At 38.2% G+C, this 19,257-nt stretch overlaps 3 protein-coding genes across 3 annotated transcripts; all 3 read right to left on the bottom strand.

Annotated features, from left to right (window-relative positions):
* Window positions 1–4,375: 4,375 nt before the first annotated feature.
* On the bottom strand, window positions 4,376–5,866 carry LOC146318079 (tripartite motif-containing protein 16-like). Its single transcript, XM_084731530.1, has one exon. It carries the CDS (start codon window positions 5,864–5,866, stop codon window positions 4,562–4,564), a length of 1,305 nt encoding a protein of 434 aa, XP_084587656.1. The 3' UTR covers window positions 4,376–4,561.
* A 2,349-nt stretch (window positions 5,867–8,215) lies between these two features.
* Window positions 8,216–10,320, bottom strand: LOC146318078 (tripartite motif-containing protein 16-like). Its single transcript, XM_084731529.1, has one exon. It carries the CDS (start codon window positions 10,313–10,315, stop codon window positions 8,639–8,641), a length of 1,677 nt encoding a protein of 558 aa, XP_084587655.1. The 5' UTR covers window positions 10,316–10,320; the 3' UTR covers window positions 8,216–8,638.
* Window positions 10,321–12,218: 1,898 nt separating this feature from the next.
* On the bottom strand, window positions 12,219–14,036 carry LOC146318077 (tripartite motif-containing protein 16-like). The gene is given in 1 exon segment (XM_084731528.1): window positions 12,219–14,036. A coding segment is annotated over 1 exon segment (1,689 nt). The 5' UTR covers window positions 13,908–14,036.
* Window positions 14,037–19,257: the final 5,221 nt, after the last annotated feature.

The following is a 19,257-nucleotide window of genomic DNA, read 5'->3' as shown; positions in this document are numbered from 1 at the left end:
CAACCTTGTTAGAACAATAATTAGTTAAAGAACAGACAGTTTAATCATAAACTCTGAACATAACCTGCTCCCGACCAGGTTATGAGTTAAGCATAAGTTACCATGGTGATCTAGCCAGGTAAAAAGAGAGCCACCTTCGTGACACTGAAAATCCTGGCTTTAGACTCAACACAGCTCGCTAACCCATTAATCTCGCTTCGTAGTACACCCCTCAGGGTGAACCCTGCCCAATGTCAGCTGGGATAGGCTCCAGCAAACCGCGACCCTTACGGAATATGCGGTTACAGAAAATGAATGAATGAATGAAAATCAATCACTTTCAATAAATATGTACATTTGTATTTGGAACTATCCTGTGTCCATGACTTGTTTATGTTGAAAAATGTTGTTGTATGGGTCTGTTTTTATATTTTTTCGGCAGTTGCAAGAACTGTCTCAAGGTTAAGTAGCCCTGACAGAATGCTGTTTGCTAGCTAGACACTGTTACTTAGAAGTCCACGAAAAGATCAAAATGATGCAAGGTCTGATTAATTTATGCATTTATTTTTTGTCATTTCTTTTCTGCCATGACTATTGATTAAATATCAATGCATACATTTGTAATTGGTTAAATTTTTAATGTCAAGTAATTGATTAATGGTTAATCATTAACATCTTTACTCCAAATTTGCACCATTTTGTTTTGTGTTTCATTTGCATGTGTTTGCTTTCATTGGCTCATTTGTGATCAGATCACCTGAGTGTCTTGTAAAGACATGTTTTACACTTCAATGTGCTCCTCTATGCAGATTGACAATATCTTACTCAAATGTGGGCAGAAAGGCCTTAAGACCATTGTAATGTTACATTGTGACATTGACATATCTCTCTCTAGTATAAAGCCACTTTCTAAAAATATCCTCACAAAAAGCCTCTGGTTTATTTTATTTTTATTTCTACAATGATCTGAAAACTGAAAAGACTGTAGCTAACTCACCCAACTTTTTAAACTTCATTCTTACATTAAAGTTCAGTGCATAAAATGGCAGACCTCGCAGTGTGTGACAGGCACCTCGCATTTGAAAGAGATCACGTGACTCCACTCTGTTAACATCATAGATTTGATAGTGTTACATTTATATCCTCCCTTTTTTTCAGTGTGTTATGTGTTTGTCACTTTCTGCTTTTAGCCTACTCCACCACAATTCATGGGGAATTTTTTTTAAGTAGGCCTAAATGTAGGCAATAGTGTTATTAACAAATTAAAAATGGTTGTTGTATGTACAACACTGTAAGATCTTATAAATTATCACGTTTCATCATAAACTAAACTAAGTGCTGCCAAAATGATCAGATTTGGCATCTACTTTTGCCCTAATAATAGAAAGTGATTGTGAATATCATGCCTCTTTTCCTAAGGCATTATAATACCAACATTTTACACATGAATGGTCTTTTTGTTTATTAGTTTTCCTTTAAGCAAAGAGATCGGTGAAGGATCTGCTTCCTCTGCCACTGTGTGGCACTGCTTTTTTCAACATTCAGACGTGTGCAGATCACTCCGCCTCTTGGCGCATTACCTTACTCTTAAAGACGCTTGGACATGTCCAACTGCGGGTGGATTTTGTTTCAACAGCAGTGGCCATTCTTGTCAGCATTACTGTGAATATTGTGTTTGCTACACTGATTTGATGAGTAAATAATTTTGTGCTGTCTTGTAGAAATTCAGCGCCAGGTTTATGTGTTTGCTGGTTAGTGAAAACTTATCTTATCCATTATATCGCCAACAACATGTGGTCATACTGCTGCAACTTGACTAACAAGGATAAAAATGTACAACCCAGGACTTTGAACACTTTATGTAAATTCCTCACCTTTTGGCAAACTCGCCATTCAAAGTTCAAAATGAGAAAAAACAGTCAGCGACTACATTGGTGTGGATCTGATGAGAAACTGGGTGGTGGGTTGAGTTTGAAGGGTGTTCACAGTATTACCTTATGTAGCTGGTTATCTGGCACAAGGTGTGTCAGGACAAGGTGTTGGTGCTACTTGTTGTTTTGTCTGGTGTTTTTTGAAATATGCTGAATCAAACTCGGTCTAGAAAGCTTCTTGTGCCACATTTGGTATCAAATTAAAGAGGAAATTCAGCTGTTCTTTTTTTTTTTTTCCAAATGAAAACTGCTTGTGATTGTCACTTTCTTTCTGTTTCGGAGATAGAGCTGTTTGTTTGGGTAAATTTTCATTTAAGTGAGGATTCTCAGTGAAGTGCAGCAACATCCCAGAGTTCTGCTGGGGTCTGGAGGGTTAAATGCTAAATATAAACACCATTAGTGGTTATGTTAGAAGAAAGCCAACATCCTGAGATATCAGAGCTACACTGTCAGGTCACACACTGAAACAACTGCGCAAAAATGATTAGTTAATGAAAAAATAAGTGAGGAATGAATGAGGAACTAACTGCTTGTTAACCACTAGTTCATGAGTAACCCTGATTTAAATTTGGAGTTGTCACAATTTTATATTCTTTCCAGTTGAGTTGTAAAACTACTTTACTTTAAGACCTAGTTTAACTCTACAAAAATTAGTGAATTGCACTATTCATTGCCAAATGCTAATTTTGTTTGCTCTTCATTTCAACTCGCTCGCTTAGCCTAACATTTGCACCTTGTGGCACAGTTGATGCATTTAAACTGCTTTCTCCATTGTCAGTAACTGAACATGATTTAGCATCATCACCATTTCTGCTGTAGCAACAGCCATCTTAGATTCTGACTGCATTTCACTGGCTTTGAACCTGCACTGAATAACACAACTACCATAAAGTTGAATCTAATGTAATCTAATGTAAATTATGATAGTGAAGAAAAGACAAAGTAAATTTCAAATGTCAAAATTATTCCAGTTTTAAATCAATTATGTCAAAATATAGTAAGGATACATTTTAAAAAGGCAATTACTCAAATAAGACAGTAGAAAAGTATTTTTCCTTCTTTCCACTCCTGTTCACTTGTGGCATCCTGCACGTGTTTACCAAAAAATAAAAATAAAAATAAATAACACTTCAAAGATGACAGTGTAGCTTACTGGCCATTATATCACATTAAACAATGGGAAATTTAGAAATGAAGAAAAAAAGCAGAAACTAACTATAAAAACTAGAAATGATATAAGCAAGAGGAAATATCAAAAATAGAGACAATATATACAACATTTTTTTTATTTTCCCTCTAGGATGGCTTCTTCATGTGAATTCAAACATTGTACCTGATTGTTACAAGCAAGCAAGGAAACTATCTTTACATAGTACTTTTCAAAACTTGTTACAGTGTGCTTTGCATGAGAAAGAGTGAGTAAAAGAGACAGACAGTTTTATAAGGACACAAACTGTGCAAACAACAATTTACAAAGCTATAAAATTAAGAAAAAGCTTGAAAATAAATTGATGTAATAAGACTATACTTATTCTCTTCCTATGACCACCAATATTTAGAATTTATAACCAGTAGTCCACATAATGTGGTTGTTAGCAGATGTAAATGTTTATTAATTTGTTTCTAAATAAATGCAACATTATTATAGCATGTCATAAACCAAGTTTATATAGTGCTTTAAAGGTGATGGTAAAAGTGTTATTGGAGGTTTTAGGTTTTCTTTGCAGGAAACTGTCCTAAAATAAAGATGCAAAAACAACAAAAGCACAATCTCCATCAACAGCCGGTTCTGCTGAATATTCATTTCACACTTCCAAGCACAAAAGCTTGTTAACAGGCTCTCATTCAGTCTTTATAGTCCACATACTCAACCTTTTAAACCTGTATGTAAAGTGGCAAACAGCTCAGAACATGTGACGACTCTCTCCACCCTGTCTGCCTGTTAACTACTCATTTTTGCACAATGGAGGAGGGTGTGATGGTCATCTGAAACAACGCCAACAGCTGGGCCCTGTATGACAGCCCTCCATTAAAAACCTTCTTGGAGCTCAGCTGCTTGTTCTCTCCACCATAAGTATATACGTAAATATACACACTGTAAATGTTTCTTTTTCTGTTTTATCATAAGTTAAGTGAAGGTATTTGAAATTTTAACGTGTCAAATATCTCTTATCTTCTGTGTAGTCTTGTTTGATTTATCACACCCAATGAAAGGTAAAAGAGACATCCGCACTATTACCAGACACTCTTATGTCTTATGTCACTCTTATGTGGACAAAATGAGTCACAAGAATTTTAAATGAAGTCTGGAACTGTGCGTCCAAAAATGAGTACTCCAGTCCAAATCGGAAGTTGGAACCACAGACTATATATTAAATAGGCTCTGTAAAGTAAAGTTAAGTCGTTATCCTGAAAACAAAAGCACACTGCTCTGAACAGACAAACTGGAGTGTGAGTTCAGTTCAGTTCAGTTCATCTCCTGCAGTGACTAATCTATGTATCCAGCACATGAAAGCTTTCATATCTGCTTATTCTGGAAGCTCTTATAGTAACTTTTGTATTTCATATCATCTGATTGGGGAAAGAATAAAACCGGAAAAAAACAAAACAAAAACCAACAACTCCCAGCTTCCTTCCTTAATATCTGTCATCTATTTCAGCTCACAGAACTCAGCAGTGGCTCCATTATAACCACTAAACCAAAGTCCAGCATAGAGAGGCTGAGTGAATGTGGTCTGGACTCTGTGGAGGAGAGTCATGGTTTCAGAGACGCTGTAGAAGGACAGAATACCTGCACTGTGATCCAGGTACACTCCCACTCTGGAGGAATGAGGACCTGAGATGCGAGTTTTGATGCAGTTATGTATGAATTTATAACTACTGTTGGTGTTACACTCTAAAGCCCAAGACTTGTTGTTGAATCCAAATGTACACTCATTCATGGACCCTGCTCTGCTGATATTCTTGTATGCAACTGCTATTACAACTCTTTTCTTGCTCCACTCCACCTCCCAGTAACAACGTCCAGTCAGACTTTGTCCGCTCAGGACCTGACGCCATCTGATGAATCTGTCTGTGTGACTGGAATAAGACTGTTCTTCTCTCATTAATGTTGCTTGTCTGTTTCCGTCGGACAATAACACCTGTGTGTTCACCGTGTTCGGATCCAGTGTGATTTGATGTGAATATTGTAAGAATTCAGCTCTGGTCTTGGGTTCTGGTTGCAGATTTGAGTCAAAAACATCAATTTCCATCTCCGTCAGTGAGGTGTTTGCCCATTTCTCACCCAGAATGTCCTGTAGTTTATCTCTCACTTCTGAAATAGCCAACATGACATCCTCAAAGTACTGGATTTTGGGGCTGGGTACCTCTGTATATTCACTGAGTTGTGGAAATGGGAGATAATTTTTGAGAAACAGGGTGTCATCCTCCGTGCACAAGACCTGCCCCAGCTCAGTGTCTTTCCTCTTCAGCTCAGTGATCTCCTGCTCCAGCTTCTCCTGAAGCTCTTTGACACGACTCACTTCATTTTTTTGGTGGGATCTGACCTGCTGCTTTATATCAGAGCTTTTTGTCTGAATGAGACGAATCAGCTCATTGAAGATCTTCTCACTGTCCTCCACTGCTTTATCAGCAGATTGATTGATAGCCTCCACCTCCTGTTGAAGCATCTTCACATCTTTCTCTCTGTCCTGGATTCTCTGCTGGATTTTTTGTCGACTCACCTCGAGCTCTCTCTGCCTCTCAGTCCTTTCTGCTGTAGCTGAGACTGTGTCGTGGGCTTTGCGTCCATCCACAGAGCAGAGATAACAGATACAATGCCCTTCATCCCAGTGGGTTTTAATACAATTGCTGCAGTAGCTGTGTCCACAGGGAATAGTCACTGCATCCTTCAGTAGATCCAGACAGATCGAACAAGAGGTTTCCTGGTCCAGCTGACCTCCTTTCTGCTCCATTTCACCTCGTGGCAGTGAATGTCTGACTTTCACTTTCTTAGAGCTGAAACAAAAGTTTATGCTGATTCAAAACAAAACTTTGTCCTTTGTTCATTTGCGAATCTTCATTGAACTGGGCTCCTCAGCTCTTGCTGTAGCACATGTTGGTTACTCCCGTCTTTACACATGCATATCAGTGAGGGGGAGAGAACCAGGAAATGTGCTCAGAGTGGAGCTTCCCAGTGGGGAGGAGTTATCAGTGTTTAATGCATTCAAGCAGGAAGGAGTTTCTTTTAAAGGGGCAGTGTAAGTTTTTCATCACACATTAAAGATTAGAACAAAATCTGACATTATTGTGCTGCAAATGAAGTTATGTCAGTCACTTTCAGTTCACAACAGTTGAAGCTGAGACTGCAAAAATAAGCAGTCCAAACATAAGGGTTGTAATGTTATTTTTAAGATAATCCTTAATTAGTCCCAAATTTGCAGCAGCAAAGTGGATAGAAAGGGCATCAATAAGAAAACAGAATATAAAAAAAAATCAATATAAACAATAGGAAATTTAGAAATGTAGAAAAAAAGCAGAAACTAACTATAAAAACTAGAAATGATATTAGCAAGAGGAAATATCAAAAATAGAGACAATATATACAACATTTTTTTTATTTTCCCTCTAGGAGGGCTTCTTCATGTGAATACAAAAAGGCTTTAAAGGTGATGGTAAAAGTGTTATTGGAGGTTTTAGGTTTTCTTAGCAGGAAACTGTCCTAAAATAAAGATGCAAAAACAACAAAAGCACAATCTCCATCAACAGCCGGTTCTGCTGAATATTCATTTCACACTTCCAAGCACAAAAGCTTGTTAACAGGCTCTCATTCAGTCTTTATAGTCCACATACTCAACCTTTTAAACCTGTATGTAAAGTGGCAAACAGCTCAGAACATGTGACGACTCTCTCCACCCTGTCTGCCTGTTAACTACTCATTTTTGCACAATGGAGGAGGGTATGATGGTCATCTGAAACAACGCCAACAGCTGGGCCCTGTATGACAGCCCTCCATTAAAAACCTTCTTGGAGCTCAGCTGCTTGTTCTCTCCACCATAAGTATATACGTAAATATACACACTGTAAATGTTTCTTTTTCTGTTTTATCATAGGTTAAGTGAAGCTATTTGAAATTTTAACGTGTCAAATATCTTTTGTCTTCTGTGTAGTCTTGTTTGATTTATCACACTAAGTGAAAGATAAAAGAGACATCTGCACCATTACCAGACACTCTTATGTCTTATGTCACTCTTATGTGGACAAAATGAGTCACACGAATTTTAAATGAAGTCTGGCTTCAAACTTTGTAACCTAGGATGGTTTGGCTGTGAGGTGACAGAGATAAACAGTGGATCAACATGACAGCCTCAGTCTGAAATTTCATCAGTCTGAAAATCAGTATAACAAAAATATTCAAACCTGACCAAAAAAGTTATGATTATTATCCAGAATTTAAGGCTATGCAATAAATCCTGTTCATTAACTAAGCTCACAAACAAAATCTTGGTTGTAAAAAGCAACAAGTGATAGAAAACTCAAGCTCATTTCTCTGTGACAAAGCTGTTTGGGTGGGGAAAGGATAGAGACTGACTGACAAATGTCCTGCTCTAAACATGAACACTGCACTTTTTGGTGTTTCAGGAGAAAAATTGCCTCAGTTATACTCTCATATTTGTTTCACATTTACTCCATCCATGCTGTGTGATACTGTGGAATGAAGACCAGGACAAAACTTTCTGTTCATTCTTGAAAACAAAAAATCTTTATTCAATATGTAAACCTCTAGCTTGTTCACACATCACTAAAGTCTGTTAAAGTATTTCATATACAGATTCAAGCTACACAATAAATGTATTTGACCAAATTCTCAGCTATATAAAATAATATAATGATCTCATTAGTATTATTATTGACATGATAATTACAGTTTTATAATATGGTATAGTGAATCACTTGTATGTTGATCTTGACAACAACGTTTGGTCTGCCAAGCAAATAAGTGTAAATGTAAGTGAGTTCTTTACAAATGTATAAAGTGGTGAGAACAAAATGTCTATGACAAAGGAAAGTTCTCTCTCAATGCTGATGCAATGGAAGAGAAACACAACATACAGATACATAGATACAAATATTCAAGAAACATTCAGATCAAAGAGAGGTTAACATTCTCATGCAGAGAAATGTCAGTTCAGAAACTCAAAAATCATCATGAGAAGTGATTGCAAAACAGACGCAGAAGGAAACTCCACCTAAAGAAACTCAAACAGTTACAGAACAATAAATGAGAAAACGTAAACCACCACAAACACGTTCACCCACTGACACATACAGACAGACAACCACTCACACTGACATTCACACACAGAAAATTTAGAGTTATCAATTAACATATTATGCTGCATGTATTTGGACTGTGGGTTTAACCCATGCGGACATGAAGAGAGCCTGCATGTGTCCGAATCCCCCAGCCCACAGCTGGCTGGAGGATTCAAACTCAGAAACTTCTTGCTGTGAGGCGACTTTAAACTTTTTATCTTTCTTGTCCCTTTGCCCTACATCACCAAGTCAAATTCCTGTGCACTTACATTATTACATTGTACATTTGGTGAATAAACCGATTCTGATTATGTTTGATTCAGGTTCAGTGATCTAATGCCACAACAATCACCTCTCAGCAGATAACATGAAGACAAAATATGTCAAAGAATGGAATCACATATTTGTTCTGTCCCCTGAATGACTTCGGTCTATTTGAGTTTGCAGAACTCAGCAGTGTTTCCTAGAGAGAAATCAAGCAACAGTCCAGCATAGAGAGGCTGAGTGAATGTGGTCTGGACTCTGTGGAGGAGAGTCATGGTTTCAGAGACCCTGTAGAAAGACAGAACACCTGCACTGTGATCCAGGTACACTCCTACTCTGGAGGACGGACGACCTAGGACAACAGTCCTGATATTGTTGTACCAAAAATTATAACAGCTTTTGTCACAATCAAATGCCCAAGATTTGTCATTCCATCCAAATATGCATTCATTTGAGCTCCCTGCTCTGCTGATACTCTTGTATGCGACTGCTACATAAACTACTCCACCGCTGAACTCCACCTCCCAGTAACAACGACCAGTCAGACTCTCTCTACTCAGGACCTGACACCAAGTACTGAATCTGTCTGGGTGACTAGAATAAAATTGTTCTTCTTTCGTTACAGTTGCTCTTCTGTTCTTCTCCGATAAGTTCAGATATTTTTGTGCTGTGTTTGGATCCAGTGTGATATTACGTGAATATTTTAAGAACCCAGCTCTGGTCTTAGGCTTTGCTTTTGACAGCAAAACATCCACCGCAGTTGTTGTCAGTGACATCTTTGTCCATTTCTCACTCAGAATGTCCTGGAGTTTGTCTCTGACTTCTGACACAGCTGCTGTCACATCGTCAAAGTACCTCAGAGGACGGATATGGATGCTGGATGAGTCTGTAGATTCACTGAATCGTGACAGTGAGGGGTAGTTATGCAGAAACTCGTTGTGATCCTCGGTGTGTAAGAGATACTTCAGCTCAGCGTCTTTCCTCCTCAGCTCAATGATCTCCTGCTCCAGCTTCTCCTGAAGCTCTTTGACTTGACTCACTTCACTTCTCTGCTGGGATCTGACCTGCTGCTTTATATCAGAACTTCTTTTCTGGATGAGACGAATCAATTCATTGAAGATCTTCTCACTGTCCTCCACTGCTTTATCAGCAGATTGATTGATAGCCTCCACCTCCTGTTGAAGCGTCTTCACATATTTCTCTCTGTTCTTGATTCTCTGCTGGATTTTTTGTCGACTCACCTCGAGCTCTCTCTGCCTCTCAGTCCTTTCTGCTGCAGCTGAGACTGTGTCGTGGCCTTTATGTTCATCCACAGAGCAGAGATAACAGATACACTGCTGATCAGTACGGCAGAACATCTTCATCACCTCATCATGACGAGAGCAGATGTTCTCCTGGAGCTTCTTGGAGGGGTTCACCAGCTTGTGTTTTCTTAAAGGAGCTGCTTCATGATGAGGCTGGAGGTGTTTCTCACAGTAAGAGGCCAGACAGACCAGACAGGACTTGAGAGCTTTCAGTTTTCTCCCAGTACAGACATCACAGGCCACATCTTCAGGTCCAGCATAGCAGTGATCAACAGGAGCAGCTTGGGGTCCAGTCTTCTTCAGCTCCTCCACGAGATCCGTTAACAAGGTATTTTTCACCAGGACAGGCCTCGGTGTGAAGGTCTGCCTACACTGAGGGCAGCTGTGGATTTTTTCCTCATCCTCTTCATCCCAGTAGTCTTTAATACAGTTCATGCAGTAGTTGTGTCCACAGGGAACAGTCACCGGATCCTTCAGTAGATCCAGACAGATCGAACAAGAGAAGGTTTCTCGGTCCAGCTGAACTCCTTTCTGCGCCATTTCACTTCAGTGAAGTGTCTGAGTTTCACTTTCTTAGAACTCAAAGTTGTTTGAACTCTGATCTTAACAACATGTGTCTCTGCAGTGAAAGGGGTCAGTCAGCTCTCGCACTTCACCACATGTTGGTTTCACCCACCTCCCAACTGTAGATCTGAAGGGGAGGGAACATGGAAATACAAGAACAGAGTGACGCTCGCTGTGTTTGAAAAACAACAAGAAGGAGGGATTATCAACCTCTGATTCATCACAGGAGGAGGAGCGGTTTGAGAGAGATATGTGCTTAACACTCGTTTACAATAGAAGTCATTCCTCATTTAAAACCACTGGTCACTACAGATTTTAGGAGATAAACTCCTCTTAGAGTCAGTTTGGAGATGGCTTCTCAGTTTTCAAGTTGTCTTGTATCAATATAATCAAGCTTTTGTTATTAGTTACAACAGACAGATACACTGATCACTGCTGTAAAAGCATTGAAACTCCAATAATGTCATAAAATACAACAAAACAGTATATCAAGGTATCAAGGTCATTTATTTTCATTACACAACAAAAGTTGTACAAGGATATAAGACTTGTAGTTCCTTCCTGCTACACACAAATACAATATAATATTCAGGTAATTACATTCAGAGTAGAATAGGATAAAAACAAAATAAAATAAAATGATCTGCACACTTATTGACATGTATAGATATACATGTTTACATCCAGGAAATAATTCTTTAGTGCACTAAAAAACAAACATACTTTTATTTTTTCAGTTTTATAGAGCGTTTTGCCAAAGAATTCAGATGAATTGCTTTGACCTAATCTGTCAGTCTGATATTATTATAACTGATATTTATTGACTAATACTGATGAAGACCAAGGAAGCTGTGACAGGCAGCATCAGTGGATAAATTATTGGACCTGATAGTTACTATCAATTATTGTTAATGATTGATTGAAAATTTTAGGGTAGGAGGACTCAAACTTTTGTTGGCTTCAAAAAGGGGTGTATGCCGGAATCATTGCATTAAAGCCATGCAGTTATAGTACGGAGGCATATTTATTCAAACTGAAAACAGCCAAAACAACTATTAATATGTATACTATGTAATGTATTGTAATATATTTATGTGAGAAGAAAATATTACACACAGATCACATGCACCACGTACAGTACAGAGCCCCATCCCTGGTGAATCAGAAACATTAATATTTCTAAACATCAGCTCATATATATATATATATATATATATATATATGTATATGTATATGTATATATATTCAGTTTGGACACAACCCAAACACAGTAGCAAGTAGAACAAAGGACAATTAATAGCCATAAGTACAATTACCACCAGAAAAATTAATAATATCTGGTTCGTTTTGTTTTGTTTTTTAATTTAAAAAGATATTATCTTTTGACTCAAATAATTTTGAAACCACTGACCAAGATGTATGACACAATTACAAAGTTCCCAATCAGATGAAAATCATGGTCTACAAATGCAGGCAAACTGAGCTGAGGGGCTTAAACCTCATCTGCATCCCTGGTTAGCAGAATGATGGTGCCCTCTTGTGTTGTGCATCAGTTTTTCATATTTCAGTTCTTCACCTGCTGTGATGTTCAGTGCAGGAAGAAATGGAGAAATTGTGAGAACAACGTAACAATATCAGTACAAATGTTCATGAAATAGAGCATGGAGAGGTTCATGATTAACATGGCTAAATAAACACAGGAAGGAATGCCACCCAAAGAACAACAAAAGAGAAGAGGTCAAAGTACCACCCATTATGTTTGATTGACAGGTGATCTCTGTGCAGTGAAGAAATGCCACAAAAATCAGCTCTCAGCAACAAACATGAAGACAAAAGAAATGTGAGAATTCGCACAACACAAAATTTAACCCACTGTCTCTTAAATGACCTCTGTCTACTAAAGTTTACAGAACTCAGCAGTACTTCCATAAGACCAGTAAAACAAAATCCCAGCATAAAGAGGCTGAGTGAATGTGGTCTGGACTCTGTGGAGGAGAGTCATGGTTTCAGAGACGCTGTAGAAGGACAGAACTCCTGCACTGTGATCCAGGTACACTCCTACTCTGGAGGACGGACGACCTGAGAGACGAGTTTGGACATTGTTGTACCAAAATTTATAACCATTTTTGTAACAGTCTAATGCCCAAGATTTGTCATTCCATCCAAACCCACAGTCATTCCAGTTCCCTGCTCTGCTGATATTCTTGTATGCTACTGCTACAAAAAGTCCTGTCCCTCTCCACTCCACCTCCCAGTAACAACGTCCAGTCAAACTCTCCCTACTCAGGACCTGGCAACATTCAGTGAATCTATCTGGGTGACTAGAATAAGAGCGCTGTTGATCCATTAAAGTTGCCTTTTTGTTCCGTTTAAATAATAACACCTGTGTATGTGCTGTGTTTGGATCCAGTGTGATATTACATGAATATTTTAAGAACCCAGCTCTGGTCTTGGGCTCTGCTTTTGACAGCAAAACATCCACCGCAGTTGCTGCCAGTGACATCTTTGTCCATTTCTCACTCAGGATGTCCTGTAGTTTGTCTCTGACTTCTGACACAGCTGCTGTCACATCGTCAAAGTATCTCAGAGGACGGATATGGATGCTGGATGAGTCTGTAGATTTACTGAATCGTGACAGTGAGGGGTAGTTATGCAGAAACTCGTTGTGATCTTCTGTGTGTAAGAGATACTTCAGCTCAGCGTCTTTCCTCCTCAGCTCAGTGGTCTCCTGCTCCAGCTTCTCCTGAAGCTCTTTGACTCGACTCACTTCAGTTTCCTGCTGGGATCTGACCTGCTGCTTTATATCAGAGCTTTTTGTCTGAATGAGACGAATCAACTTGAAGATCTTCTCACTGTCCTCCACTGCTTTATCAGCAGATTGATTGATAGCCTCCACCTCCTGTTGAAGCGTCTTCACATCTTTCTCTCTGTTCTTGATTCTCTGCTGGATTTTTTGTCGACTCACCTCGAACTCTCTCTGCCTCTTAGTCCTTTCTGCTGCAGCGGAAACTGTGTCGTGGCCTTTATGTTCATCCACAGAGCAGAGATAACAGATACACTGCTGATCAGTACGGCAGAACATCTTCATCACCTCATCATGACGAGAGCAGATGTTCTCCTGGAGCCTCTTGGAGGGGTTCACCAGCTTGTGTTTTCTTAATGGAGCTGCTTCATGATGAGGCTGGAGGTGTTTCTCACAGTAAGAGGCCAGACAGACCAGACAGGACTTGAGAGCTTTCAGTTTTCTCTCAATACAGACATCACAGGCCACATCTTCAGGTCCAGCATAGCAGTGATCAGCAGGAGCAGCTTGGAGTCCAGTCTTCTTCAGTTCCTCCACTAAAACTGCTAACATGGTGCTTTTCACCAGGACAGGCCTCCATGTGAAGGTCTGCCTACACTGAGGGCAGCTGTAGATTTTCTTCTTATGATTTCCATCCCAGTGGGTTTTAATACAGTTCATGCAGTAGCTGTGTCCACAAGGAATAGTCACTGGATCCTTCAGTAGATCCAGACAGATCAAACAAGAGAAGGTTTCCCGGTCCAGCTGAACTCCTTTCTGCGCCATTTCTCCTGTCAGTGGCAACAACTGTCTGAGTTTCACTTACTTCAAAACGAAACTAGTTCGACTAGCTCTGACCTAAACAACATGTGTGTGTCAGTGAATGGCGCTGGTCAGCTCTCGCACTTCACTACATGTTGGTTACACCCGTCTTCAAACTGTAGATATGAAGAGGAGGGAACACGGAAATGCAAGAACAACATGTGTTTGAGAGCAGCAAGGATAGTGAGAGGTTATTAAGTGCTGAGTCATTCCAGGGACAGGAGTGGTCAACACTTGGTTACAATAGAGCTCATTTCTCATTTAAAAACTCTGGTCACTTCAGATTTTAATGTTGCTTTTTTGTTCCCTTCAGATAACAACAGAAGTGTGTTTATTGTGTTTGATTCAATTTGATTTCACATAAAAAAGTCCAGCATAGAGAGGCTGAGTGAATTGGTCTGGTTTTAGAAAGGGCAGTTGTAGATTTTCTTTCCATCCTCTTCATCCCAGTGGGTTTTAATACAGTTCATGCAGTAGCTGTGTCCACGGGGACAGATTGAACAGCAAAATGTCTCTTGGTCTGGCTGAACTCCTCTCTGTGCCATTTCACCTCGTGGCAACTAATGTGAAAGCTTCACTGTCTCATAACACAAACAAAAGTCTGTGCTCTGATGCAGAACAAAACTCTGTTCCCTTTGTTCTGGTTCATTTGTTCAGCTCTTGCTGTATAACACTCTAGTTAGATTTGTCTTAACACATGCATTTCAGTGAGAGGGAACAAGGAAATATGTGAGCTGCCCAAGAGCTGATGCATTACAGTAGGAGGGATGTCCCCCCTTAAAGGAGGAGTGCAAATTTTTTGTCTTTTTCATCATGAAGTGAAGCTTAGAAGAGATACATGTGGAATTACTTAAGTCATTTTCAGCTCACAAGACATAAAGTTGACATGGCAAAGATTATGCTATCATGACAAAATCCTATTATGAGAAGCGTTGTTATGTTATTTTAAAATTCTCACTGGAAGGGCAGCTTAATGATAAATAATGGATTAATCATTATGGGCTTTGATAATTTAAATACATTTGTTATAATCCTACTTTTTTTTTTTTTTTTAGAAAGCATTTTGAATGCAGGGGTTTCTATTTATATTTCTTGAATTGTTGTGTTGCTAAGTAAAGGAACTGAATACTTCTTCCACCATTGAAAATCAAAACCCAGTGTGGTGAGGAGTTAATGTGCAATGGGATTAATCAGTACACCATTTATATTTCAAACAGGATTATGGTCCTTAATTTTCAGCCTGAGGCAGAGCACATCTAAAGACAAAATCACTTTTTATTAAAAGTAACCATAATCTTTGTCCAACCATAAACAAATGTTTTAGAAGCTTAACCGTAATCATATCTTCACCGTTGAACCATAATCATTCCCTCACCTTAATGACACTGGAGTTTTCATGTGCAGAGTTTGTAGAAAGAAATAATTTCTAAAACACCACTGACCATAATCCAGACTTTTGCAGAATTGTCTGATATGGACAGTATTTCCTGGTGATTGGGTTGCTATTTCAAAGACTTAGTCCCTTTTTGTTGTCCCTAACTGTGTCATATTTTTTTATGTTTTAGTTACCAGTACAAATAAGTAACTAATGACAAACTAGACCATGGGTTCCCACACTGTTTCACAATGGATGCATATTGCAACATGGACCCCCAGTTTGATAAGATTTTGTCTCAATTTTTAGGTTTGAGGATAATAAAATCTTCATAGTCAAACAATGATTGCACCTTTGGCCAAAACAAACAGACCTGCCTTTGGCTAAAACAAACAGAGCTGCCATCATACCAGGTCACTGCCTACCTGACCTGTCTGCTTTCATTGGCTTAACGTTTTACCCATGTCATCTGTAATGTAATGTTATTCTATGTTGTCACCTTTTAATGTTAAATGTATTTCTGTGCTATGTCTTCTGTAATGTGATTTTATGTTGTCATGTTTTAACCGCTTAAGTGCTGACTGTCTGCTTGAAACTGTTTTGTATTAATTGTCTGCTTGTTACATGTCCTTCACATGATGTTGCCGTACTTAAACCTTGCTGTTCATGTTTTGCTTTCTCTGGCTCTAACCTCATATGTTGTGTTTTACTTGTTGTGTTAATTGACAATTTAACATCAGGCCAACGGGACAATGGTAGGAAATTAGCTTTTTGGGTAACACTGGTACATTTACAGTGAAGTTGTGCATTGTCACAAAGAATAAATCAATTAAAAAGAAAAATAATAAAATTAGCATCACTATAGATACAAATAAAACAACTTCCAAGGATGTGACAAAAGAAAAAAAATTTATTCTCCAGTTTGAAAACAACTGAGCTAGACAGTCCCTCTGAGATTTCAGACTTTTTTGTCTAACTGTCTCAGCATAAAATGTCTGATTTCACTGCAGCTTTTCTCAAAAACTGTGATGCATGTTACAATGTTTAGGAGACTTTTGCAAAAAAAAATAAAATAATAATAATTGCGAGAATAAGTGAAAATTGCACAAATTCTCTATATTTTTTTCTTTTGTATAATTCATTAAGAATCAAAATCATCTTGTTCCAGGGAGAATAAAACTGCACTCTGTTAGGAGTGACTGCCCATGTAACCTTAACAAGAGAGCTCAGGATTACATAAATTCTAACAAAACATGCTTTACTTGTAAATGAGGTACAGCTGGGGGGTATTCCACACAACAGCACGCATAATAATATGAAATATAAAAGGGTACAAAACATCAACTAATAACAATGACAAACCTTGCATTCTCTTCAGTACCTGTGAAAAAATTAAATAAAAATACCAAAACAAAAAAACTGCAAATATAAAGCTTTGAGTTGGTTCATTGAGACGCACATACATGACATGGATGACATTTGTGTAGGGGAATGGTATGATTGGTAGAACCTGCTGGAGGATTGGTCGAATTTGTGGAAAAGTTTTGGTGACTGGACAAAATTGCAAGGTTGTGCATAATTCACAGGGATTAGTTGAATATGTGTTAATTATTGCAATCACAACATTGCAGTTTCCTGCTAGACTATCTATTGTGAACAAGTTGTAAAAGAAGAAGGGGCCAGGAGTCCAGACCCCTTTCACTGTCTTTGTCAGCCTTTTGAATAAATGTCTTAAAGGAGGAAAATACCAGAATTGATTAATAGGGGTAAACTGGAAATGATTATATTTCTCAGAATGATTAGAGATTAAAGATTTACATTCTCCCTTATTCCTCTGATGTTCAACTTCAGAGCATTTCCATTTACACATATAATATGAATCAGTATAGACGTACAGCACATAACACAGAACCAGTTGTCAGAAACTGAGCTACCACTGGGAGGCGAAAGAGTTCCACTGATACCCCACAAGTGCATGTTGAAGTGACAAGAGGGCTGTTTTTTTCTGTGTAATTGTCTGTCAGATGATTTTTGTTTACAGAACTCAGCGGTATTGATTTTGTCCTTAGATGTGCTCTGCCTCCCGCTAAAATTAACAACCATAATCCTGGTTGAAAAATAAATGTCATATTGATTCGTTCTGTTGCATGTTAATGCCTCAGTAAGGTGTTTGGTTTCCAGTGGTAGAAGTGGTATTCAAATCCTTTACTTATGTAAAAGCACCAACACAACAATGTAAAAAAATACAAACAGAACAGGTATCACATGCACAATAACTCTGCAGTCGCATAATAACATCAAAACCAGTTAAAGTTGACTGATTACAGATTTTAACCATCATTCTAAATCTAATTAGTTATCATTATGGATTTCCCATGTTTTTTAGGAGTCTGACAGAGGCGAACAAAAATGATGATAATTTTGTAAGAAAGCAAAAATATAGGTGGGCATGTAGCACACCTTCCATGTACTGAGGCTGTGAGTTCTCTGCAGTGGCTGTAGGTTCGACTCCTGCCTGCTCCTCTTTGCTGCGTGTCATCTGCTGTCTGAAGATGCCTGCCTTAAGTTAAGGGCTACATATAAAATAGCCGAAACTGGAAATACTCAAGAAAAGTACAGGTACCTGAAAATTTCACTCGACTCCAGGACTCAAGTAAGCGTACTAAGTTACTTTCCATCACTGCTGATTGTCTGAATAAACAGCTTTTACTATTCAGAGGAGGAAAACCTGTGACCCCTCAGAGAAGGTCAAAAGTTTCTATGTCTCACTTAAAAAAAAAAAGATTTATATTTTGGATGCATCTCAAGAGTAGACAGGAGGGGGTGGAAAGAGCAAAGAGATCACATGCAGCGAAGGGCCTCGGGGTGGAATTTAACCTCGGCCACTGTGGGGCACACTTTATTTGACAAACACACAAAACTAACTGTGAAATAAAGAGTACATTTATGAAAATTTATTTTTTCCTTCCTCCACCAAAGCTAACTGAACCTCACCTTTTTTCACAGTGGAGTTTCCCTCTCTGTCTGTTTAGTCTTTTAGGTTGTTTTTATCTTGTTCTGATTTTTATGTAATTTTCATCCTGTTATGTCTCTTTTTGCATTGTTTTCATACTGTTATGTCTTATTACATCGTTTTTGTCTTGTTACATCTTTTATGTTATCCTCATTTTGTTATGTACTGTTAGGCTGTTTTTGTTCTGTTACGCCACTTTTCATCTTGTTATGTAGGTAATTTTCATCTTGCTATTGTTACATCATCATCGTTACACCTTTTACATCATTTTCATCTTGTTATATTTTCGTCTTGGTATGGTTTTAAGTCTCTTTCGCCTCATGTTGTTTTCATTTTGTCATGTCTTTGTGCTGTTTTTGTCTTGTTACATCTACTTCATTACTTTCATCTTGTTACCTCTTTTAATGAAATGTTCATCTTGCATTAAAACTAAAGTAATTAGCCAGTTTTAAAAAAGGTGAGGAGTAGAAAGTACAGATATTAAAAATGCTGTGAGTAAAAGTAAAAAGTGGTCATAAAAATAAATACTCAAGTAAAACACAGTACAATATTTGTACTGAGTTACTTCCCATCTCTGATTAATAGTAAATAAAGATCGCTCATTGAGATAAAATTCACAAATACTCAACATGATAATTAATGTATAAATACAGTCCTCAGATACAAACTGGAAATAATAATTTAAAAAGTGCATTTTTTAACTCGAACCACACACTGCAAGGTGTGTTTCTGCCCCCAATAATCACTACCTTGTGCTTCATATTAAATGGAACTTGAGGTTATGTTTAATGCAGATGCTCTTTATGTGGCCTTTAGATCACAGGTTTTGCCAAAACCAACACTTGACATTACATGACAAATTGTAATGAAAAAGTAAATTTCAATTTTCAGTATCTTAAATTAAACCATCCCCAAAACTCTACACT

The sequence above is a fragment of the Lutjanus erythropterus genome, chromosome 12 (genome assembly GCF_056507025.1).
Source record: "Lutjanus erythropterus isolate fLutEry1 chromosome 12, fLutEry1.hap2, whole genome shotgun sequence".
Lineage (NCBI taxonomy): Eukaryota > Metazoa > Chordata > Actinopteri > Lutjaniformes > Lutjanidae > Lutjanus > Lutjanus erythropterus.
The sequence above is the reverse complement of the archived record's forward strand: the minus strand, read 5'-3'. Positions and strand labels throughout refer to the sequence as shown.